The sequence below is a fragment of the Emydura macquarii genome, unplaced genomic scaffold (assembly GCF_026122565.2).
Source record: "Emydura macquarii macquarii isolate MOO-44397 ecotype Brisbane River unplaced genomic scaffold, CSIRO-AGI_Emac_v2 contig_3348, whole genome shotgun sequence".
Classification (NCBI taxonomy): domain Eukaryota; kingdom Metazoa; phylum Chordata; order Testudines; family Chelidae; genus Emydura; species Emydura macquarii.
In genome coordinates this window covers 4140009-4165792 of record NW_027133485.1, presented here as the reverse complement: position 1 = coordinate 4165792, position 25784 = coordinate 4140009, and the positions used below count along the sequence as shown (strand labels likewise).

Here is a 25784-nt window from a genome sequence, read left to right as displayed (position 1 = left end):
TACACTAAATCCTCTGCTCTTAATTGTACCTTAGTACAAGCTATGTTATCTGCTACCCAGTTCTCTCTCAAAGGCCACTGGGCATTTGACGGGACCAAAACTACTTGGTCAGTTGGACCAGCCAAATATTGTCAAATCATGTTAAAAATGGTCAAATATTTTAAAGCACTAATTTATTGAACAGTAAAAACAGTAACAAAAAATAATAAGACTTTCTGGTCTCCAGTAGGCTTCGCCTCAGAGAGAAACAGGAGCTACAATCCTTAACGTGAAAAGAAAGAAACCCTTTTTAAAATAATTAACAGTAAAATAATTGCTGACCCTCTTTTTGTAAGGAAAACTGTTAATGGTTTGCTTTGCATGCTTCTTTTATACCAGTTCAATACATTTCCGAATTTTAAAACAAACTTTTGTTTTAAAAAACATTGTAAACAACTGCTTGTTTGCCAAGGTGTATAAATTTAGATGGAATATATGGGCCATAAGTGCTAAACAAGGTTAGTGGTTTGGTATACAGAGACATTAGCCTGCTTAGTGCCATGGCAGACATACTATTAAAATTATTTTAACCTTTTATGAAAGATAAAAGAATGAACAATAGTTAAAATATTTGAAATATAAGTGAAACTTTTAAAAAAGCCGAAGTGGTAAAATAAAATATTGCAAATTGTTAAGATTAAGTTGTTGAAGCAGACTTTTACTAAAATAATGTCATGTTTGGTAGCCCTCTTGTTAACAAAATACCAGTTTAATTCAGGGATGTTACTGCAGTTAACTGTGAATTAAATCTCAAAATCACCAAAAGCAAGGGCTGGGGCAGCATCAAGGTCTTTAAAATGTTTGTGTTTTTTTAATTCTTTTTTCCTTGTTTTCACAATGTATTTTTCCTGTTTTGTTGTCAATGTCAATGTTTTTTATCGTTGTTCTATGCATGTAAGACAGCACAGGGCGAGTGTTGCAAGTTAAATCCCCACAACCACAACCACATTGTCCTGACAAATGTTAGTGATACAACAGCAAGGTCTGTCAAACTAAAAATACCTGCAAATTCTTATCACCTTTAAGTGTTGCAAATAGCTCATTAATGCAAGAATAATTTCAAAAAGACAATTTTGTTGCTTGGAAGCAACACATTTAGGTAAAAATACCATCAAAGCTAAAGTTTTTTCTCCAAGAAAGTAATCCTAACCACTATTGTTACTACTATACAATTTTCATAAATCTGTACTTGTAACATCAACTGCATAAGCAGAAAAAAAAATCCATCTTTACCCATCGTAAGCATACAACCAAGAATAACAAAAGCCAATTTGTGTTTAAACATCTTACAAACATACAACAAAAGCAGTTTTAAATTTTGTTTTAGCGACAAATAAATCAGATGCAAATTCTTAAGATTTTAGAGTTTAATAAGACTAGGTCATTTTTATAACATCTAGTCAAATAAATTTATAAATCCCAGTTTTAAAATAAAAAATGTACAAGTCTTAATATAACCAAATACTTTTTTCTCTTTTCCTTTAAATGTTTAAACTAAAATACAGTTTTTCTTTATAATTATAATTTTATGAACAAATGTCCAATCCTAGGTGGAATTGATCCATTAAAAATTATTATAATTAAGGCTACAAATTTACCCAAGTTATAAATAATACATTTAAGTTAATAAAATATCACATTAACCTATAATAAAATACAAAAAGCACAAACTAAATTAATCCGAACCAAAAAGCCTCCTAGTATAATTCAAAAATTATATCAAAATCATGCTTAAGAAAATATTAAACCAAAACTCAAACCAAAACTAATATAGCACAAAGTATGCCTAGTAAGTACACAAAATAATAAAAATAAGCTGTTCTGACCCTCACTCTCCATTTAAAGCCCTTTAACATTTTTTTTTAAAAAACCCCAACTCCTAAAGCAAGTTTTGCCATCATAGCTGCCATGCACCGTGTCTCCGAAAACCATGGGCCTTCTTTGTCCTAATCCTAAAAGTTGTCCTAACCATACCAGGCCAAAAAAAGGGACCCAACTGACACTGCCACCTTCATTGGCTCCTGCTAAATCCTAGACGTCATCTAAAATAAAAACCAAACCAAACAGCAACAACAGCTCCAACCCAGCTCACGTAAGTAACTTCTCTTTCCCACAAAAAACAAAACAAAACAAAAAAAGTCAGACAAGGGAATTCTTCTTTCTAAAAACTCTCTTTTTTAAAAAAAAGCCTCCTTTAATACTTTAACTGTTTAATATAAACACATTAAAATAATTAAGAGTACATTCACCAAAAGATTAAACCAGCTATAGTCTCTATATAGCAAACCTCGTACCTTGTTTAACACTGTTTAATGTTAAATAGTAACTGAGTTATGTTAAGCCCTTTAGCCCACCTTGTCCATATAGATTAATACAACAGGCATTCTTGCTGGTAGATTTGACAATTTTTGTCTGTCGTCAAATAATAGGCGGTCCATTAACCAGCTTGCCAAGGCTACTTACACTGATTTCTCCCTGTTGGCTCAACTTCCACGTGTAGCTTCGTACAATGGCCATCTAATGGGACACTTATATGCTCTAGGTAGCAGAGTGCCATCTGAGACTTAAAATAAGGGACTCTGATGCCCAGTTTTAGACTCTTCAATTTGGATATTCATTGTAAATTATTAGCATTAGTGAAAATTCTTTAGAAAATGTTATGCAGATGGATGCACTGAAAACACTGCAACAAAAGAGAAAGTCCCAGCCTGGGAATGCCACACACAGAGGAACAGTTCCTAGGAAGCACTAAATGCCCTCAGTTCCCTTGGATTACTTCAGCCCCATAAATAGCTCCAAGTTATTACTCAGAATGGAGGAGTTTTGTCTGGCCTGATGATGCACAGACAGAGTCTCTCTGAAGCCAATGGGAGCTACCCACATAGCATCTGAGGGAAAATCTGGAGCTTTAATCTGAATTATTGAAAACATGCACCCTCTCGCTCTGGTCAGGGAAGAAAGTGATCTCTTGTTATCACCATCGCCTAGATCCAAGGAAGGAGGAGATTCTATTTCCATATTCCCTCGGACGATGCGCATTGGAGATACGTATGGTGTTGGGAGATAGAGGAATCTGAGAAGGTCATGTTCACAAGATGCTGCACGAGTAAATAAGAACTCATGCCTGCCCCCCCCCCCCCCAAAAAAAAAAAAAAGTCAGCTCTGCTGATAGCAATCAAGGAAAAATTGTGATATCTAAGGACAACAGCAGCTCTGGATGTCTAAATTAAGAAAGCACTGAGATGCATTTATACTCATGCCCTTGTCACAAACACAAGATACAAACTCCCCAGTGTCCAGTAAAGCAGTTTATTAGCATGTGTCTCAGTGAATGAAGTTTACTCTTATTGTATTAAGAAACTTTCATACCATATGAAACCACAACACAATCAGGTATTTGCAAACACAAAGAATAGAATTACTAATTCCCTCTCAGAAATTCACCTAGTTGTGACACACGAAGCCCCACAGCAGAAAGGGAGGGGGGAAATTCTTGGTAATACAAAGATTAAATGCTATAGTAGGTCTTTGTAAAGTTCCTCCTGCACAAGGGTGAATTTCACCAATAGGGAATACATTAATTTCCATCGAGCTCATTCTTCCGCACCAAGAAGTTGAGCGAAGAATGACACACTAAACAAGCCAGTGTCACTACATGGGTACAACAATACAAACACATTCATCCAATCCCCCCATTTAACCACTATTCCCACTTATCTGATTTGTGTTGACTTTGAAAGCAGCTATGCACAGCCAACCAAGCACAGAATTTGGCCTACTGAGAGAAAGAATATAACTCCTTCCATTTGAAAGGGATTCTTTGCATATCAAAATCAAATGAAGACCAGGAGGAACAAAAGAGAAGATTATTGCCCATCTGTTCACTATTTTACTGATGGCCACCAGCGTGTCGAACGGAACAGATACAGTCTCTTCATAGAAGCACTTTTTTTTCCTCCTATTGCACTCTCCTATTGCTTATTTTGGCCATCTTAATGGTATCATGAACTTTGATAAATGATGTACAGTTATCCATCTCCTAGCATGGCACTTAGATAATGAATGGAGGAGTACCTTTGGAAAGCAGACCAAGGAAAAACATACAATTGATAGCCTAGAAAAAGAAGAAAACCGAGCGCAAGCAACAGCTGCAAAGTTTAATAAGGAAAAGTTGATGTGCAAAATATTAGCTGAACAGAGATTGAGATGCTAAACAGCGAGTTCTGATTTTAAGAGCTATTCTGAAACTAACCAGGGGGCAATTTCAAGATGGACCTAAGTTATTTAGGACTTTCAGTGGGACTTGTGCTCCTAAACCCTTTTGATGCTTTCTAAAATTTCACGTTGAATGCCCACTGTGCTGACTTCAAAGTTTTATTTTGGATGGCTCCACAATTGTACATGTGAATAAAAAGGACAACTAAAACCTGGAGGGTGACATTCACACTCACTTTTTGTTTTGCAGTTGGCAATACATCCTACCTATACTAGAACACATCTCAACTGGGGCTTGAGTGATCAGTGATGATGCATGAGAAGGGAAGACCCCATCAGTGTCTCAGATCCCAAAATGAGCTTGCAGGGCTGATTTCCAATAAGAACATTATTTTTTCATCATTTGAATTAAATTGTGATTTTCTTTTTCTTTACAATACAGAGATTATTTCCCACTCAAAACTGAACCATTTAAGTAAAAATGTGCCACGCATCACACAAAATATTCCTAGTGCTCAGCAAAATCATAGAAAGTCTGCTCATTCAAAACAAACAAACAAACAAAAAACAAACAAAAAACAAACAAACAAACTTCTGTAAATTCAAACTGAAATTCAAAAAAATGCTTAAAATTTGAATGCATCACATTTTTAATAGGGAATTTTGCCCACCTTCTAATGATATCTGTCAGTCCAGGTACCCGTACAACCCTTATCACCATAGTATCGAAGCACGGTGAATCCCATAGGTTTGTTAGCATTGATGGCTTGCACTTAGATTTCCTCATCATTCTGTTTGGAGTCATATTGCACTTGGTAGAAATTAGCAGTTGGGAATACCTGGTTGTGATCTATCTACAGTAACCTTACTGATTCATTCCATCATGACTCCTACCTCCAATCTAAGCCCATTTATGGATTTTCACTTTCAGCAGAACCTCCCACCGACTCCCAGAGAGCAAATGTAATATCAAGTAAAAGTAATATCATGCCTCTTGATTAAATGATGAAATCCCATAATCAAGACAGTTCTCTAGGACAGCTGCAAGGTGAAGACATATTTTATCCACCCAACTGAATTCCATTATATACAACAATGTGTTTTCTTTAACATTTCTGCTTCTTTACCCTGATTTTCCAGTTGGGTTAGCTGAGACACCAAGAGGTCAAGGGACGTGTCCTAAGTCACACAGTGAACAAGTGGCGCAAAATGAAATTAAAAAAAAAAAAAAAATCTTTTAACATCCTCCCCGTCAAGATCACAGTCTTTAGTCCAAGTTCTACACAAAGCAGCCACTTCGTGTCACAGAATTCATCATGCGATGCCAACACTAAAATGCAGTTTTATTGGTTAAAAACTGAAATCATAAGCCTTTGAACCTATCAACAACCTATTCAGAGTCGCATCTCTGAAGTCCAGCCAACGTGTGTGTGTGTGTGTGTGTCTCACACACACTTTTAACTAATAGCATCTCTCTATTTAACTTGTTATTCGTAATGTTATGAGAGCACCTAGAGCTCTCAATTGAGAAAAGTGCCCTATTGCACTAGGCATCATACATACACATTATATGTGATGGTCCTTGCCCCCTAAGAGTTTACAATTTACAAATATTACAGAATCGATAGACTATTATCCCTGGTGTACAAACGGGGTAAATTGAGGCACAGAGATTAAGTGATTTACCCAAGGCCACACAGGCAGTCTATGGCACAGCCAGGAATTAACCCCAGCTCTCCTGAGTCCTAGTCTAATGCCTTAGCCACAAGGCCATCCTCTGTCTCTCCAAAACAGTAAAGCTTTGAGTTTGAGAGAAGATCTTCCTCACATCAGACCTTCTCTCATCTAGCTCCATTTTCTACATTAAATTCTCCAGAGGCCTAGAACAAATATATTGACAAATCACGACTTTTGGGCACACTCAGCAATATTTAGGACCTTATCAAACATAAGAAATCAAAACAGCTAAGAGAATCTCTCTCAAAAATGAGCTCCTCGTTCAGTGCAACGCAAGCCTCCAACCTAAGTGTTTTAATCCCAGTGGCAGAAACCAAACGTTTATAAATGCCACCAATTATAGTGTACACTGTACCTTGTTCTCAGATTCCCCTGCTGAGGCAGTCCATCATAGACGGATAACACATCAAAATCTTCCTCTAAGGCGAAGGACTGGAACACGAGCTGTATCCTGTTCTGCTCCTCAGCAGTGATTGTCCATGTGCAGTTTGCATAATTTGGATATCCATATGGAAATCCTGGACTCTGTATAGTCCCGTTTGGGCCTTGAAAGACGTAGCTGCAGTTCTGGGCTGGCAAGAGAAAAGACAAACATATTATTGTAGTACACTTTACAATTCTACACGTCCACCACTATTAAGACAGGTATTGAACACCACATATAATGCTGATTTCCTATATGTAGGCTGCTCAGTTTCAAAAACTTGTTGGAGAATGATTTTTGTTAAAGTTAGAAATACAGTTACACCATTAGAGCGGCATTCCTCACGTACAGGTCATCAAACAAGCCTGAGTCATCAGGAGGCAGATTGGTTTTGCCCTGATTGAGGCCTGGACTATACTTAAAATTTATCTCGACCTAGCTACATCGTTCGGAGTGAGAAACATTCACATACCTGGGTGCCATACTTAAACCAACCTAAGCCCCCCACATAGATGGGGTTAGTCAACGGAAAAATTATTCTATCGACCTAGCTACTGCCAGGGAGGTGCAGCAGAGTGTTTGTGTACGTGCGGGGATTACCTACATCAATGGGAAAAAAACCTTCAGTTGCTGAGTGAAGTGTCTACACTACAGTACTACAGCGGCACAGCTGCAGTGACTGCACTGTGGATATGCCCTTAGGAGTAGGTCGGCTGTAAAGGTGGTTGGCAAAGCAGACTATTTTCTTTTATTAGTATTATTGCATTAATGCCTAGAAGCCTCGATCAATGTACGAGGAAACGAAGGTTGTGCGACATGGAAATTCTCCTTAGTCTAATTCACTTTCCCTTTTGGTGTGACTTTAAAACTTGCAAACTCTTTTATTTAAAGCTAAAGCGTCCTGAAACACAGAACTTGTCCTCACGGCAGGGCTAGCTTGAGGTAGAACTCAAGTTTTGCTCCCATTCCTGTCCACACACACAAGTCTCTCACTTGAGTTAAGTAGCATTTTAAACTGGAGCTAGCTGGCCCATCAGTGGTACAGGCTGAAGCTCCAGTGTAGCTGATGCTTGTTATAAATGCAGTGGGATGCGGCAGCTTGATTGACAACTCATCAGCCACTAGTCTTATCCTTCTGTGTAGCTCCAGTGTTATTTCATAATGTAGTCACTCTCAGTAAGACTAACTGGTGCAGCGAAGACAAGCCCAGTAAGGCAAATTCACCCCTGGTATAAAGAGATACAACTCCTGCTGGTTTTAAACTGGAGTCACTGTTAAAGTGGAGTCCTGTTTACACCAGAACTGAATGCCAGCAACACCCTTTGCAGGGAACGCAGTGTGTGACCTTGTTATCTGTGATCAAGTTGAGTGACTGATCACTGCTCATTGAGATTGCTGAGCTCTACAAAGCAAGTCTGGCTTCTCCCCCAGAAGCTGGTTTGTTTACCCTTATTTATGCTGATTACTGAGGCTATCAAACTGAAATGGCTCATACAGGAAGTTACAGCTTTGATTTCTCATTGCTGTTTTCAAAAGCAGTAAAGTTATTTACACATCTGAGTGCCAACCAGTCACAGGTAAAAAATGATTGTAGCATTAATTAAAGCCAGTTATAATTCGATGGGCCTACCTTGGAGCCAAAACACTTAGTAGAACTTGTTCTGTTCCTGCAAGATGCAGCTCCTATCTTTACGGAACTGCAGCAGTCATTCAGATTTACCAGAAAGGGAATATTTTTGTATGTGGTTTATTATCTGAATAAGATTTAGGGCGGCCTTATAATCCAGAGCAATGGAGTAAATCTGCCCATGCATATAACTTATTAACAAAGATAAATATAGAACTTTGCCTTTCCACAGCACCTAGCATTTGTGGCTAGGTTTGCTTTGTAAACATCAATCTTAGTGCACACATACAATTCCTGTGAGTAGGGTGACCAGATAGCAATTGTGAAAAATCGGGACAGGAGGTGGGGGGCAATAGGCGCCCATATAAGAAAAAGCCCCGAATATTGGAACTGTCCCTATAAAATCAGGACATCTGTTCACACCTGTCAATGAAATTCAGCCCCATGCACACTTAAATTGCACTTGTTTGTGGACTTGGCTTACGTGATGCATAAACCTGGTGATGTTATTCTGAGCAGGGGTGAATATCTGACTCTGAGAAGCAGGCAACACTAACCTTTTTTTTTTACAAATGGATAAACTGAGCACAAGTCCACACATGGAGATTCATAAGCCACCCTGTCTCTCAGTTCCCCTCCTTAACCACTTGTCATATTCCCTTTCCTTCACACAGCAGGAAAAGTGTGGATATATAATTTTCTCTACAGAACACTTTTAATTTTAATCATGAGTAAATGTCATCTGAACGATATGGGGAAATTCGTAAATTAAAGAGGCTGTAGCTATGTAATTGTTGCTGGTATAGAAACTGTTGATGCTGCTACATATCATGCTAACTAAGCATATTCAAGGTCAGAGACCCACTGTTCCAAACATTTCAAAAGGTCATCTGAAGGGCAAACAAGATTAAAGCAATGAACAAACAACAGTGGCTATAAAAAACCTATATCCATCCTCTCAAACAGATATTAGCTGAAGAAACACAAACACCACCAAAAACCTAATACAGTTCTATAATTTACTGAAATAATTCCACATTCATGATTCTGGACCAAGATGAACTTTCAGTTCTTATGGACACAGCTCACAGAAAACTGCTTATTGGAAGCAAAAATTAATTTCTCAAAAGTTGACAATCTATAAGGCAATATATACTTCATCAGAAAGAGTCAGGAACTTTGTTTATATTGGAGGCTGATGCGAACAGCTGGCAGCCATGGGAAACAGATCAAGGAGCCACAAGAGGTTTTATTCATACCCAATAATCTGGTTTCAGGTCTGAGTTCGTTCATTCCGAGTTTGATCACCAAGACCTAAGCTAAAGTCTATGTTACAAGACTATCAAACATTGCTTTTCTCCATTGAAGATCCATGGTAACAATTCTCTTTATTCTTATGGCCCAGGGGCAACAGTAAATACAAAGGAATGTATGTTTTAGTGAAAACCACACTAATCCCCTGAGATCCCTAATGGCTGTGCTGTCAATGGGCCTTCTTGACTCTGTCTGCCGGCGCGTGTGCACAAGCAGAAATCCACACATTCTTGTGCAAACTTGAGGCCTCGGGGGAAACAGGAGCACATGTCCCGTGCAAGGGAAAAGGATGTACCTGAACCCAGGGAAAGCTCCCTCCTGGTGCTCCCCTGAGTGCACATCACCACAGAAGCAGTGCAGAGCTGGCAAGGCATGACATGGGGAGCAGGTGAAAGGGTGGTGCAAGTCTGCACAGTCCCACAATGCTTTGGGAGGGCTTGAGGGAGGGATACTCCCTCTGAAGCTCTGCACCTATCGGTGCTTGAACTAGGGGTGCTGGTGAAGTGGTTTCCATTTTATATAGGGTTTACAGTGTGGTTTAATGGCTCTCAGCACTTCCACCATAAAAATTGTTCCCACCCTCTTGTCTGCACCATCCCCTACTCAGGGAACTGTCTAAATGACACAATCCAACCCCAAAAACCCAACCCAACCCTCCCCCCCTCCAAATTAAAAATGATAAAAAGTAAGACGTTAGAGGTTCCCCCCCACCATTTCTCAGGATATAAACCCTTAAAAATCAGGTGATCACATATTGACGTAGGCTTAGCCATGATGGTACATCTACAATGTGCCAACTACCAAGATGAATTTGATGGCATGTGTGGGTTCACCATTGCCCTCTACTGGATGGCACTGTGATCACTCAACTCGTGTCATGTCCCCTACACTTAACAGATCTGCCATTAGCTAAACACAGATCAAGTCTGTGCTTTTGGAGAAAGAGGGTCTGACTTCTCTCCCCTGTCTGTAGGAAGTACAACTCAGGGATAAACACGAACACTTAGGCAGAAGCAATTTAAAAAAAAACAAACTACTACAATGTGCATAGTAATCAATTACATTTTACCCTGTACACAGAACCAGCCATTAGCATTTGCAGCATCCTGAATCTGAGCTAGACCTGTGCCGTCCAGGCTTTGTAACATCTAGACTCCACTTGACAAATGCCTCATGGCCTGAGCAGCTACCTGGTGCTCAACTGCTGCCTGGCATAAGTAATGATCAAACCCACTCTATAAGCCTGTGCACAGCCACGTAAACCACAAGTGTCATATGTTACCCTGGTTGCTTGCATTTTACTTGATGTAACAAACATCACTGCAGTCTGTGCTAGGAAGAGTCAGATGCAGCCATGCACTACGAAAGCAACTCTGAATGGAGAGCAATGTTTCAGTAATGGCTCTGACTTGCTTTCCCCATCCCAGAGGTTCTAAATGAGATTGTCACTCCTCCCCCCAGAACATACATTAGAACGTAGGAAGTGCCAGAGTGAATCAGAGGAGTGTATCTTGTCTCTGACAGTGGCCAGTGGGAGATGATTAAGAGAAAGGTGCAAGAAACCTTGAAGATATTGGGCAGCCTATCCCAGGAATTTCCCTCCTGACCCCCATTAGTCAGAGGTTGGTATAAGCTCTGAAGCAGGGAGGATTAGATCCGTTCCAAAACTGTGGTCTTTTGTGAGGAACTGGCTTGTATTTTTAAACATTTCCTATTACACTTTGTCACTCCTAATTCAAGAGCCACAACAGTGAATGAAAAAGGGTAAATACATAAAGCTAACAGATTGGATGTCATCTGCCAGCCAGCCCTCTGTGGCAGTGTAAATATTTATGTACTCTATTTCCAACTTCTAATACCACCGCTCAATGGAGCTTCATGTTAGTGCTGTAGCTCCAGGAATCACATCAGCATACACACGTTTGTGTGTTCGTGACCTGTTTTGAGATGCAGGTCAACAAGAAAAGAGCCGCTTCCACTCATGTTCTTCCTATGGAAGCTGCCATTTTCAATTCTGGAAAGTGTTCTGTTACATGCATTTTATTAAAGGACTTCATTTGATTTTATTGTGGTAGCATCAACAGACAAGAAGCCACATTCTGCCAGGCACCATATGATGAAAAGATAGAGTCTCATCTCTTAGGAGCAAGGACTAAGTTAAAAAAAAAAAGAAATCCGTGAAGATGGCAGGATTCTTACCTATGCAGAGAAACTACGATTGGTATTAATATCATCAGCTGAAATTGAAAAAAATCTGAAAAGTCTACTTTACTCATCACCATTTAATTCTGACTTATGTTGTCCACTACAATGAGCTTGAACAACATGAACAGAGCATTTGGTTTCACTGTCTGGCTGTTTTGCACCTGCAAAAGCATGCAACAATTGGGTTACAAACACCAGGCCTGATTCTGTGCTGTCTCATCATATTAACTAGCACTTTAATGAGCAACTCCATTGATTCCAACATGACTGAAAAAGAAGCACATTTAAAGTCAATACTGAGAAATACTACATACAAATCACACATACACACAGTCTGTAGAATTGACTGCACAGGTTGTCACTGGAGCCAAGAGCTTAGCAGGTTTCAAAATATGACTGGCCATTTAAATAGACAGAGAACTTCCAGAGTTACATTAGAGAGAATTTTTTTTTTTTAAATTATAAAACCCATGCTTCATGGCATAAACCAAACTAACAGGACTTAGGAGGTAACCTCCCCATAAGCAAGCAATTCCATAGTTGCACCTTCCCCTGAAGTATCTGGTACCAATTATTGTTGGCCACAGTATTCTGGACCACAATTAGGTTCCCATATTCTGAACCATGTTAGTAACACTCAAAGTAAGGCGTTGTAGAATTATGGTCATTGCAGAAGAAGGTTTCAACTGAAAACAAATGAACAAACCATTTATTACATTTAAAAATGAAGAGAGAGAAATTAAGATCTTTAATTGATATTGCAATCTTTAATTTTTTTTTAAATAAACAAAGACTACCTTGAGGGGCAAACCCACCTGGAAGCACCCTTTCAATAAACTTGACTCTTCAGCATATGGGGTTTTTTCCCCTCAGCTCAGTGTTTAGGCAGCATAGTCGAGTCAGACGACCTACATGTCCCAACACTGTCATTACACATCTCCTAGCTGTCAGATCAAGCTAAAATCAGAGACACGGCCCACACCTGACATTACCAGTGTGGAGAGAGCCATTATGAAGCGGAAAATGCAATTTCCAATATTTTATTGTCTTCCAGCCTCTTCGTAGAGCTTAAATTTACTGGGCCAGATCCTCAGCTAATGTAAATCAATGCAACTATTAACTATGCTGATTTACAGTAGCTGAGGATCAGGCCAAGTATATGGCAGAGGGAGGAAAGCAAAATTTATTTCTGCAGTTTCTCATAACACAAGCTGAGGCACTTAATGCCTCAGCAGAACCAAAAGCTAATTTAGCAATATTGAAGTACGGCAAGAGCACAATTTTAAAAAGGACAAAAATCAAATCATATGCATTGACTCTCACTCAGCAATATGATCTATGGAGGATATATAGCCAGCTTTTCTCCTCATTGCAGTAAGCATTTAATCTTTAGATTTTCCTTAGCTATTGTTATTTACACTCATGTTATTCTCTGATATTGTTCTTTACTGTTCAATAAAATGGGTGAACTTCAAAAAAAAAAAAAAGACACTCAAGTGAAACAAGAGCCACCATTCTGAACACTTCACCTTCACACAGACATACAAAGATGGGCCAGATGCTGCCAACGCTGATCCTGAGTAACTTTACTCACTGGAAAACAACAAGAGTCCTCTGGCACCTTAAAGACTAACACATTTATTAGGGCATAAGCTTTCGTGGGCAGAAACCCACTTCGTCAGATGCATGAAGTGGAAACTTCAGTGAGGTAGGTATATACACGCATGCAACGATAGGTGAGTTACTTTACTTATTGGGTCTACCACCCATGTTACTACTCAAAGTCACTCACACAAACAGGGTTTGCCAAGTCAACGTCTTTAAAGTAACCCAAAACTCTTGGGTTCCTTTAAAGGGTCAAATTAAACAAATAAATACTAAAAAGAGGTAAAATATTTTCCAAGCTGGCTCTTTTCACATATTATTGGTTTGAACAGTTTATCAGTAATTAATGTTACTTGCACACAAAACACTGGAATCAGTATATACATGACTTTTGTCGACATGTATACACACACAGAGCACAAGCACAATGCTCTTATTTAAGTCTCTTTTTAGTAAACTTTCAACTTTCTGCATCCACCTTAACTTAACTTACAGCCTCATAAGCAAAGCCTGGTAATAAATAATGCAGAGAGGTTCCATTTTACTATGAAACTGTTAATCAAAGTCCAGCAGCATAGAGGAGAACATACACTGAGCGGAAGACTGCCATCTCAGATGCTCAGCACACACCTCTCTCTGCACACGGAGAAGAACACAAACACAGGGAGCACATTGCTTTGCCTGCATCCTGGGGGATGCACTCCAATGCCTGGCCCAATGGAAATGACAATGTAGCACCTGCAGTGGTGAGAGGTTTCAGACTAGACGGCCACCATGGATGCAGCAATACTGTAAATCAAACCAGCTCTCGCAGATGTTAACTGAGCTCCCGGGGAGTATCCTGGAGAAAGACATTACTTTCCATCTATCCCACCAGTCTTTCATTCACGCTCAGAATCATTGCTTGCAGTCTCACTTAGCACTGCCTGGACCTTGAGGATGGAACCCAGGTGTTTAGAGACTTGCTACTACCTGAGAGATCTGTCCCACGTGGGCACTGATGCAGCAGCCAGATTAAGCATTCAGTTCTACAGACTTCCCAAACAGAAAAGTAGGGGGCAGGAGATGAAAAGATAAAGGGCAATACTTTGCCATTGGTTGATAAAGATGGAAGAATGAGGTTTTATGCAGATAAAATAAGATCTCTCCCTTGCACGAAGTCTTCAGCCTCCACTGAAAGCAGTTATTTCACCGAGATTCATAAGAGTTTGGATTTTTCTTCCACCATAAATACACTCTCTCGTGCCTTTGATTTTCATGAATCAAGATGCACAAGTGCCAGAATAACTGATCATAACCATTAGAACCAGGACTTAATTTGTAATGAACTACTGAGATTATAAGCTCTCTGGGGGCACACAGACCATCTTTTTGTTCTGTATTTGTCCAGCTCCTCGCACAATAAGGTCCTGGTCCATGACTGGGGCTACTGGGCGCTACCACAATACAAAACTTACTGATGAATGGGGAAAGCATGAAGAGTTAGAGGAGGGGGGAGCAGAGATATAGGTAGGACTGAGGGCCTGGTAGATAAGGGCGAGGAACTTGAATGTTCCATCTCTACCAATCCAGACCATATCTAAGTCAGTAACCCAGAAGCGAAAGTCTCCTTTGCCCATTGTAGCCCATAGAGCTAGTTTTAGCAGTGATTTTATTCAGCAGTAATGCAAGAAACCTACCAGCCTGTACCCTGTAACACTGGCTTCAGTGCCAGAGTTCATAGACCTCAAGTCGTATGCTAACTGCTATACGAGAAGGGCACCCCAACATTAGTAGGGGAGGAAATACAAATAAAGAAGATGGGAGAAACCCTCAGTGAATATGCATTAGACATAGTGGCGTCAGCATAACTTATTATAAAAGTTGTACCCTAGCCTGTGGGCAGGAGGAGAGAAAGATGTAGCCCTTGACAGGTGCCAGGATGATGGCCACTGGTGACAATGAGGAAGGTAATGGTGATAAGGAAGATGGTAGCTAACATTTCAGGTCATTCTGCAAGAGGTGGTGTGAGTACATGGATGTTCAGATGTACATTCTCTATTATCTCTATCTACCTGGTTGGGTTGGAGTGTTTGTGATATTGCTAAATGTATTAATAAACTATTACAAACACAGAAGGGTTCCTAAAGTATGAGTGTTGCAGCTGTGCACATCAGAGTTCCCAACTGAATAGTAATTTTAATAACGCTGGGCCTGCTCTCGGGACAAGAACCTGTCAAACCTCAGAGTGATAACTGGGAATTCTTAAGTAATCAATGTAATTAATATACAATTCATAGACTAGGCCAAACCATTCCCAATCCCCCAAAGCCACTACAATGCTGCTGTGGGTTAACTTTGCACACTCAAATGTGCCTTCCTGCAATTATACAAAAACCATCAGATTATTTATTTATTTTTTTAAATAAAGTTGATTAAATAACAAAGTCACTCCAAAACCGCTGCCTCAAGAGAAGTCAGTTTGGTTTGATGGTGTCACCCGCGGTGACTGCTGCACCTTAGTTGCTCAGCCCACAATTAGCCAATCGGAACGCTTGAGTGCATAAACCCCATTTTTACAAACAAATAATTGATGAGGTTTGTAATGTTTCACGGACAGTTGTTCTATGAAGAGTTCAGGTGCTCATCTTTTCATCACTCCAATGGGTAGGGACAGCATTTCTCTGCCAGCGTACTAATTCCCTGCAGCGCTGCCTGCTATGAAAGTAACTGCAGGAGCAAGCTATTCATCAGTAATTTCATTATCCTATCGAGTTTCTTGCATTAAACTGGTCTCTTCTCAGGCACGCAGACAAAGAGAAAGGTCTTCTGAGTGGCTTTAATCAACATCAGTTTCAAGATCAGAACTCTGTCGAGATTACAGAAACATTTCTTGCCCTAGAAAAACAATTCTCAGAAAGGTCTGGCCAGTGAAAGAAAACACAAAGGAAATAAATATCTCAGTATTCTGCAATGCCTCTAAATCGCAGCACATAATTATATGTATACAGTACAACTGGTTGAAAAAATGTTATATTTTCTGGAAAATATTTGGAATGAAATGAAAAAAAAATTGTTTCCTTCTAAATTCCTCCACAGGCTTTCCCCCCCTCCTCTCTCCTTTCTTTTTTCCCACTAGGACAGGAGAAAGAAAAGGGGAGGGGGGAAAAAAATAAATGAGATAAGTGTTTTGTTTTTAACTGAAAATAATTGGAAAATTTAGATCCATCCCCACAAGAAAAAAAAGTTTTCGGAAAAAAAAAATTGAACAGCAATAGCTATCAGTTCAAATTCAATAAGGCGAGGCCCCAATCCTGCAATGAGTCCCAAGTCAAACCCCATTTATGGCAAAGGAGACTTCCTGTGAGAAGCCCATGTGGAATTCATTGCAGGGAATGAGCTGAAAATCATAGAATCACAGGACTGGAAGGAACCTCTAAAGGTCATCTAGTCCAGTCCCCTGCACTTATGGCAGGACCAAGCATTATCTAGACCATCCCTGAGAGGTGTTTGTCTAACCTGCTCTTAAAAATCTCCAATGATGGAGATTCCACAACATCCCTAGGCAATTTATTCCAGTGCTTAACTACCCCGATAGTTAGGAAGTTTTCTCTAATGTCCAACCTAAACTGCCCTTGCTGCAATTTAAGACCATTTTGTCTTGTCCTATCCTCAGAGGTTCAAAATAACAATTTTCCTCCCACCTCCTCCATCATCATAGGAGGCTGCATTGGTGATCTCTACGACGTGAGTTTAGGGATGGAGGGTCTCCAACCAATTTCTTAAATATCGGCTTCTCAAAAAACCCACCACGGTTGGGACTACCTGGCCTCCCTTCCTGACAGTCACAGCATAGAAGCCAAGGATTCAAGAGGCACCGGTGGTGGAATTAACTCTTCCATGCAATGAATTCATCTAGTGGAGCAAGGAGTGAGGCATGCTAGCAGCAGCAGGTCAGGGTTGGGCGGAGTTAGCTTTCACTCTTGCTACCCAGGCCGCATTTGTTCTGTAAATTGGCAGCAGACTTTACTCTCTGGTGCTGCTTGCCTGATACCTTTGATGACCAGCACATTTACTTCAAATGATTTTATGTTCAATAAATGCATGATGTAATTAGAGGAGAGGGAAGAGATTCTCTCAGTATTACAGCAGATCACTTCTGTCGCCTAATCCAAGGCACGTACCGTTATATATAGACCTTGGCTAGTGACTGGTGGAAAGGGCTACCTCATATATAGAGGAATGGGCTAATAGTCAACATACATGACTAATTTTGTATATGCCAAAAAATGTAAATGGAGGAGCTAACTGGCAACTCTCCCGAGGACAGAGTCCCCCCCACCCTCCGCCCCAAACCATGCAGCAGGTGCAAAGGGAAAATAAATACTTACCCAATATGCCCAGAGATGTACTAATTACTGTTTGTCATTCAGATGAGCCTCCACTGTGTTTTCTGTGCCTATTGCAAAAATCACGCATCACCAGAGCCAACAGCCAAGTCTAAAGAGGAGCCCAAGTCACAAACAACAGATCCAGAACAGTCCCAAAACTCTGCAGCAGTTCACATATGGATCTAAATTTAACCCAATGTTGTATTTCCACTGGAAATCCACTTGTCACGGAGGTTTATCACAGGAACGAGGCAAACGCAATTGGATTAAAAAATGAACCCTCTCCTAAACATTACCCAAAACCTTGAACTGAACTTTGGGAGCTCCAGAAGTTTGATTGAAGGAGAGGAACAGATAAAACTTTCCTACATGTCCTCATTCTGCCTTGAACCTGAAGCCCCAGAAGGTGCACCAAGAAGGCAGTTTGCTCTGGATGTTTTTTCCCCAGGCATGAATGGATGCAAAAAAGCACTGGAAGTCTCACCAGAAAGCCTACGGACAGGTTTCCATCTTGATCTTTCAGGCTCAAGGCTTAGTTAGTTTAGATATAGAGGCATATCCTCAGCTGGTGTAAATGGTCCCTAGTTCCAAACGTCCTATGACAATTTACACCCTTGATGATCTGCTCTCTTGTTTTTTGGATGCTTATCCAAACTCTGGGCCTGATCCAAATCCCAATGAAAGACGCCCAACGGGCTTTGGACTAGGCCCTAAGTGCCCAACCTGGGCAGATGCAGAGCTTCAGTGGAGATTCACGCATGCTCACAGGGAGCTCATTGCAGGATCTGGGCCTACGATCACCAGGGTTGCACACACTCAGTACTCATTGAAGACAGCTGCACTGGGACGCGTACAGCCCTCTCGGTAGCTGTGTCCTACTGGAGTTTGAAATATTGCCAATGAAATGCAAAACTACTCAGGATTTCACGTTCCATCACAAACTCGAAAAGCGACTGGTTTCTGGGTGGCTAATTTTGCTAACGTGCACACTTTTTCCAAGCACAAAATAAGCAAAATTAAACCTATTTCTAAATAAAGAGGGATCTGCACTGAAGCACAGGAAAAATGGCTTTCATCCATCTTCTGTGCTCAAATGACTTTTCCGTCTAAACTGCAAATAAGGCAAAGCTTTCGGATAGTCCACTGCATGCAATGCTGAACATTTCTGTAAAACCTTCTCTTGAAACAACAACAAAAAATTGTGTACCTGGCACAGCTGGAATCTGAGTCAAACCTAAATGTTATAATTGTAGTAAGGTCAGTCCATTGATTCAATGAGAAGGAACCAAAGATCGCAAGAAATTAAAGAAGAAGAAAGCTCCTCTGAGGCCATGTCTACACTAGCACTTATGTCGGAAAAACTTTTGTCGTGACATAACTTTTGCTAGCTTTTGCTTTTCCTCATGTGCACAGCACGGTCAGTGGGAGACAGTCTCCCGTTGGCATAACATGGCTACACGCGGGCCGCTGTTAGCTTGTAAGTGTAGACATGGACTTAGTTTACTGAATGGAGGAAAAATATTTCAGTGAGCCACCAAGATGTTAATGTGATGGATCATTAGCAGGCCAATGGCTAAATTTTGCTCCCTGTCAAACTGGTGTAAATCTAAAGTAACTCCATTGCAGTCAATGGACTTACACTGGGGTAAGCAAGCATTTGGTCCTCTATTTGTACCTTCCACTGTGGTTATGTTACCCAGTGCAGGGAGTCACTGAAACATAATAGGATAACAAATACTTGTAAGTTAAACAAATGGCAGCTATTTGCTCAGTCACAAAGAGGTGATAGTGTTTGCTAGGAAAGGAAGATAACGCGCGCCCAGCAGGCTGGAAAAAGTGAGAAATCCACTTCCCTCCCCATTCTCATAGATGGAAGGAAGACAGCACTGATGGAATCTGCATGTACATAACAACCAGCTCTCTACTGCAACTCTGGACACTGCAGACACCCTCTTGTCTTGTAAGCATTATGTCCGCAAGCATGGTGCCTGATAAAACTGAGACCCCTAATGGTAGTGGCTCACCAGGCCTCTTTGCTGGAGATTTGGCGTTCTCTGTCTTGGGCACAGGTTATATGCATCATTCAGGCCAAGCAGGCAGGTCTTTCTCATGCATCAACACCACGCTCAGACAGGCCTGAGGAAAGGTCAGTTCTGGATTGTCAGATCAAATCCAGGGCCTCATCATTAATACTGCCACATAAGAAGTAACAATTCAAGAGGCATCCAAGATACTGTCCCCTCCTAGCACACCCAGGAGAAAGCTGGCAGCAGGAGTGGGGACTCACGTATGCTGACTTTCCATTGGTGTAAATCAGAGCAGTCCCTCAGCTGTTCTGATGCTGGGGTGGAATTAGATGCAAGGGAAACCTGAGCTGCAGGGAGAAGGCGGTTTTAAGCACCCAGGAAGTGACGATGTCTAGACATTAAGTAACTAAAAATAAAATTACATCAAATACTAACATTTCTCTGAAATATCATGACTCCCAAAGCCCAGCAGATAAAATCTTTTTATTCTTCTGTCAAGTTTTTCTCCCCCCAGCAACCCCTGTCCAAGTCACTGCTTGACTTTACAGAAACATCAAGACATTGTGGAAAGACTAGATAGATTCCCATGGGAGGAATCTCTGTTATCTGAGGGTTTCAAAGGCAGGAGTGCTTCCACCTGCATCAATGCTGCCGAAGGAAGGCTTGTGGCATAGATGGATCCAAGAGGAAAATTAAACAGGACATATCTATAAAAGTTGAGAATTTGCCCAGCGAATACGAAGTCTAGAGGAAGAAAAATAAATAAAAAACTAAGGGAAAATACACTACGTGGAAAGAACGAAGCTAATTAATATTGTAAGCAAGACAAGCAGGAATGGATGGCTTTGTGGTTGAAGGAGGAGTGGCACTCTGGAAACTTTGTAGCAGAGCTGGGAATGGAAAGATGTGTGACCTCCGGTGAGTCACTTAACTTCTCTGTACCTCAGCTCCCCATCTGTTTGCTTGTCTTCTCTATGTATAGTGTAGGCTCTTTGGAACAGGGGCTGTTTCTCACCAGGTGTTTGTACAGCACCTAGCACAACGGGGACACTGATCTCAGCTGCTGCCTCAGTCTAGGCACTGCCATAAGACACGTCACGAGAGGCGTCTTAGGAGCACTCTGAGGCGGAGACAAGAGTATCTCAGTAACAGAATGTGAACTTTAAGACTGAGCAACGTTCCATGTGCACAGGATCAAGGGCCACTCTGAGTGCACTGGTCTCCCACCCATGTCAGAGCAGGAGGAAGCTGGCACCCTGCAGGATTGGGCCCTGACAGGAAAAAAGCGACAATTCCACTTTCAGAAAGCGATCGTTCCACAATCCTCTCTCCACAGTCTGTACGAGTGCGTGTGTGTACACACAGAGCACAAGGCACACACAGACAGGCTTGAATGTTCCCCTCTGCATACTGATGAGAAGATATTGGGTGGCTCGGGGAGGGGGGGGAACGGACGACATATTGACAGTCATCCGAATAAAGAGAGTTTTTTGTTTTTGTTTTTTGATAGTAGCCGACAGAACAGAACAGCCTTTGCAGGAGGGCACAGCACAAAGTGAGAGAACCTCAGCTACCGTTACTATGACGATGCACAACACCGCTTGTGCCTGTTCTCGCACCCAGCTTCCTCCAAGAGGGAACGCGCGTCACACACGGGTTGTTCTGTGCCACAGCACATCAGCATGCAGAGGACTTCTTCAGGTTATGGGGACAGATGTCAAAGCCAGGTTAGTTTCTTCCCACACATACGTTAGCGTTTGTAAAGTACAAACAGAGGGAAGGAACCGGCTTAGTTTTGCTTCCAGTGCGCGATACTGTAATAGCATCTGGCGGATCTTTTATGGAGGATTTCATTGCTGTTCTAATAATGACTCTACACACAGGGCATGTGCAGTATATTCATTAACTCCATTACGGCTAAGAATGACTGGGGGAAATTCTATGCCCTCTGCTATGCAGGTGGTGAGTCTAGACTACCATAGTGATCCCCCAAAACCAACAATCCATGAGTCTCTCTGATTGGGTGGCCAGAGCTACACAAGTTTATGGATTATGATAATATGGAGATGAATACAACAGGAGTGCAGTTGGCTCTAAGAAGGATCAAAAGAAGATTTTTGCTGGTACAAGCTTGGTAATCCAAGTAATACCGAAGAAAACACTAAGAAATCCAGGTTTATTGCGGTATCAAATAAATACCTATTTCCCTCTATATTTATACAGGGCATCTCCAACTCAAAGGATATTGCACTCTAGCTTTGCTATCTCAAATGTATATGTACAAACACACACACACACTCACACTCTCTCATTCCACTGCTTCCTGCATTGGGGCAGGAGGGAGTATCCCTTAAACAACCTTAGGAACCAGTTTAGGGCATGAAATGAAGATGACTTTATTTAGCTGATGTTGCAGGGTGAGTGTGAGGAGGCAGGCTATAATCACCACCGTTGGAATTTGGCCGGCGCACGAGTGGTGTGTCGACACTGCCGTAAAACCCGGGGCTGGCCTTTGTGAGCTGACCCAGGCTCGCGGGGCAATAAAATTACAGTGTAGACATCTGGGCTCAAGCTGGGGTGCAGGCTCTGGGGCCCAGTGAGGGGGAAGGGTCCTAGAACCTGGGCTCCAGCCTGAGCCCAAACATCTCCATTGCAATTTTATAGGCCCGCAGCCCAAGCCCCGCAAGCCTGAGTCAACTGCCCCGGGCCAGCAGTGTAGACATACCTCAGAACCCCAGGGTGCACCCTCCCCAACCTCCATTACAGAGAATGCGCTGGGATGGTGACCAGATCTCCGTTCTACACGTCACCTGAGAACACAGGGGCAGGGGACAGAGGCCATACTGATCACATCATTTGGGAGGCTCCCAACAAACACACATACAAAATTGCACCTGAAGGTAAAGAAATGAGCTCTGCCCACTCTGCCCATCCTGCATAAGGAGAGATTGCCTCTCCGCTCTATTGATCTGCACATACTGAATTGGCCTGGCAAGAAAAGCTTGCTTGGTGGGAACCTAATGCAAGGGCCAGAATGGGTGGGGACGCGACAATGTCTCTCCATCTCCCCAAACCCATTCTCATTTGCTTTCTTCTCTGCCCTATCCTTTTTCTTGGCTGGTTCACAGGACCACGGCATGCAGCAAGCTGACTTATATCTCCTGAAAGGTAGGCTAAGGAGGAGGGCCAGATACATCTTCCTCCGCTGGGAACCTTGCCCTCAAGCAACCACGCTAGGCTGCATGTACACAACTGCCTGAATGTTTGTGCTCGCAGAGACCTGCTAGACAGCAAGGTGCCCACAAAAAAGACCCTAGAGCCATGTCCACGCCTCAGAACGGTGATGCTCTATGCAGAGGGGGAAAAAAGCAACTTGATTCTTCACATCAAATGGAACAAAGACTCAGAGTTTATGGATGCTTGGCAACTGTCAGCAAGGCTGGATGTACCACAGTTCACCCCAGCTTCAAAACAGAGCTGAGCTTATGCAGTGCCCAGGCGTAAGCAAGGCAAGCCACTGTCATCCAGTGCTTTGCACCACTGCACCAGTCTGAAAGCAGAGTGAGCTGCACTAGTACAAATCACGGGTTTCCCACTAAATGCCATGCAACAATTACCATGCATATCCAAAAGCAGAGCTATGTCTATGCAAGGGATTGGGTCCTGAACACCAGTGGGTGTAACCAGGGGAAACCCCCGCACACCACAGGGCAGACATGCCCCAATCCTTGCTCCACAAGATCATCTGCACTGCTGGGATGACTGACAGCCAGTCAACAGGACACTCAAAAACCTTTGAAAACTTCTACGTAGTTTCTGCTTCCACAACCCTTGGTGAGAATTTCAGGGAGTGGGGCGAAGGAAACAAAAATGGAGTTGTGGTTCTGTCTTGAAAATCATATCGAGTTCAGTTCCACCTTGGTAGTGCATTCAGCGAGAGCAGCAATGAGACCAGGTGTATGTGTGGACCCAAAGGCAGAAGCTGGCCCAAAATTCATGATAAGCTGTTACAGCCGAAACATCATGGAGTTGAAAACTAGAGGACAATGAGGGTCAGCTGATGCCTCCTAGACTAGAAGGAGTTCGAAATACATTTGTACCTTGAACGTTCTCCAAACTTCAGGTGAAATGACTGCCTTGGAGGATAGATGCAATTTCCGTCAGTTTCCAAAGGGTTAATCAGACTCAGAACTTCTCTAGCACTTTCCACTTGCAAAGTGTTGTACAGCCATTAAGGAATTAAACACCAACACCCTCCTCTGAGGTGGCTAAATGCTGTCCCCAATTTACAGATAGGCAACAGAGGCTGCACGAGTGGCCCAAGACTGCTTTTACAAACTTCACAGCAGAAAGAGGATGAGAACACAGGCGCTCCTTGCTCCTTTGTCCCCTGCTCAACCTGCTAGATCACTTGCCCTACAGGTGACAAGAGAGGGAGAAGCCCTGTGAAGTGATAGGCAGGTAGCCTTATGCTACCGATGTAGTCACAGTTTGCAAGAGAGACAAGTTTTCCTCTCTCCAGGGAGCCATGTCCATTTTTAAGATCCACACATCTGATGCATACCCCGCCACCCGGCGCTTGGTGCCAGCAGAGGGCTTTCATTATACAGGCTAAGCCAGCCCATTTAGTTTAGTTTCCTCAGTCTCCTTGCTTCTCCCCCCCATACTACTCAAGTGTTCATGTGATATCTCCTGCTGCCGCAGTACTGAAGGCTCAGTACCTCTGTCTGGTACAAACTCTATCTGAGCTTACATAGGGCACCATCAGTTCTAGCTCTGATCTTCACAAATTACCGTGGTCTTGCCTCAGCTGGGAATACAAGTGCGCCTTTAAAATGCATTTAGCTAAGATGTGTTGATTAGCATGTTTTTAAAAACCAGAGCAACTAACGTAGAGCAGACTCCCCACGGCTCTGACTGAGTCCTTGGGTTTCCCATCTAGAGTAGACCAGGACCAGTTAACACATTATTAAAAGGTGTCAGACCCTGTCTACGCTGGGTGTTGAGTGGTAACAGGATGTTAACACATTATTGAACGTGCTTTAAAATACCACTCAGCACCTAGTATAGACAGAAGCTGTGTTTGCAGAGCTGTGGGTTCCATCAGCCCCACTAGTGCAGAATCCAGGTTGTTAACTGGCAGGTGTGAAAGGTTTCAGAGCTTCAGTTCCCTGTGGACAAGCCTCCAAGGCCTTGTCTCCATTAGAGGGAAAAAAGGCAGTGTTAACACGTTAGTTGGGAAAGGTAAACCTGTCTTTGACCAGCTGACATCACAACTTGCCTTGTCTCTCCTCGGATCTTAGCAGGTGTTAAAAATACACTTACTTTCCAAGTATAGAAAAGGCCCAAGAGTTAAGACACTGGCCCCAACCTCTAGGGAGAAGCAGCAGCAGTTCAGAATGCACTCCATACTTCGAAGAACTTAGCCTATATTACAACTGCATTAGGCCTGCAATTATCACCGTGAATGACCACACTAGTAAAGGAAGAGCATCCCTAGTGCGGATGCAGCTATACCAGCAAGGCTGTGCTTTGTACCAATACAGTAAATATACCATCCACAAGTGAAATAAGCTATACGAGAGGAATTGCAGCTTTGCTGGCATAGTTGCATCGACGCTAGGGACTTCTGCCAACATAGCTATGCCAGTCAAGGATCCCACCTCTTCACACCCCGACTGACATAGCTATGCTGGCAGAAGTCTGTAGCGTAGATCTGGCCTGTTAACTAATGCAGACGCATCTCCGGGCCCAATTCTCCATTGTCCTGCACTCTGTGAAGCCATTTACACCCCTTGAAGCAAGTTTTAAATGGTACCTCTCTCCTTTAGTATCATTTACTGCACCCTCACTTTGCACTGGTGTAAATGGCTGTGCAAAGTGCAGGGCAATGAAGAACGAAATGCACCTTTCGCTAATCTCCCCCACACTTGTCTCTTTGGTCACCTGTTACTTATTGGCTACATTCTAGATTGTGAACTCGCTACAGCAGGGACAGTCTCTGTGTTATGCATTTGTACAGTGCATGGTACAATGGGGCCTTGACTCCTGAATAGCGAGCAAAGCCTGCAGAAAGAAGATAACTGCTCAAAATCTAACCAGAAATTCTCTTCTTCACAGATAACCTGAACTCTGTGACTTCCTAAGCATTGGCAAAGCAAACCAATGCTCCATTTCTTTCCCAGAGTCTACTAACAGCTGTTCTCCCCCATCCTCCCTCC

General features: G+C 42.1%; 1 protein-coding gene across 1 annotated transcript in view; it reads right to left on the bottom strand.

The window, feature by feature from the left end:
• Nucleotides 1-25784, bottom strand: part of CSMD2 (CUB and Sushi multiple domains 2) — a 495048-nt gene that overhangs the window by 447860 nt on the left and 21404 nt on the right. Inside the window, exon 2 of the mRNA XM_067533952.1 lies at nucleotides 6347-6563. Coding sequence (XP_067390053.1) covers nucleotides 6347-6563 — 217 coding nt within the window. The remainder of the gene's footprint in view (nucleotides 1-6346; nucleotides 6564-25784) is intronic.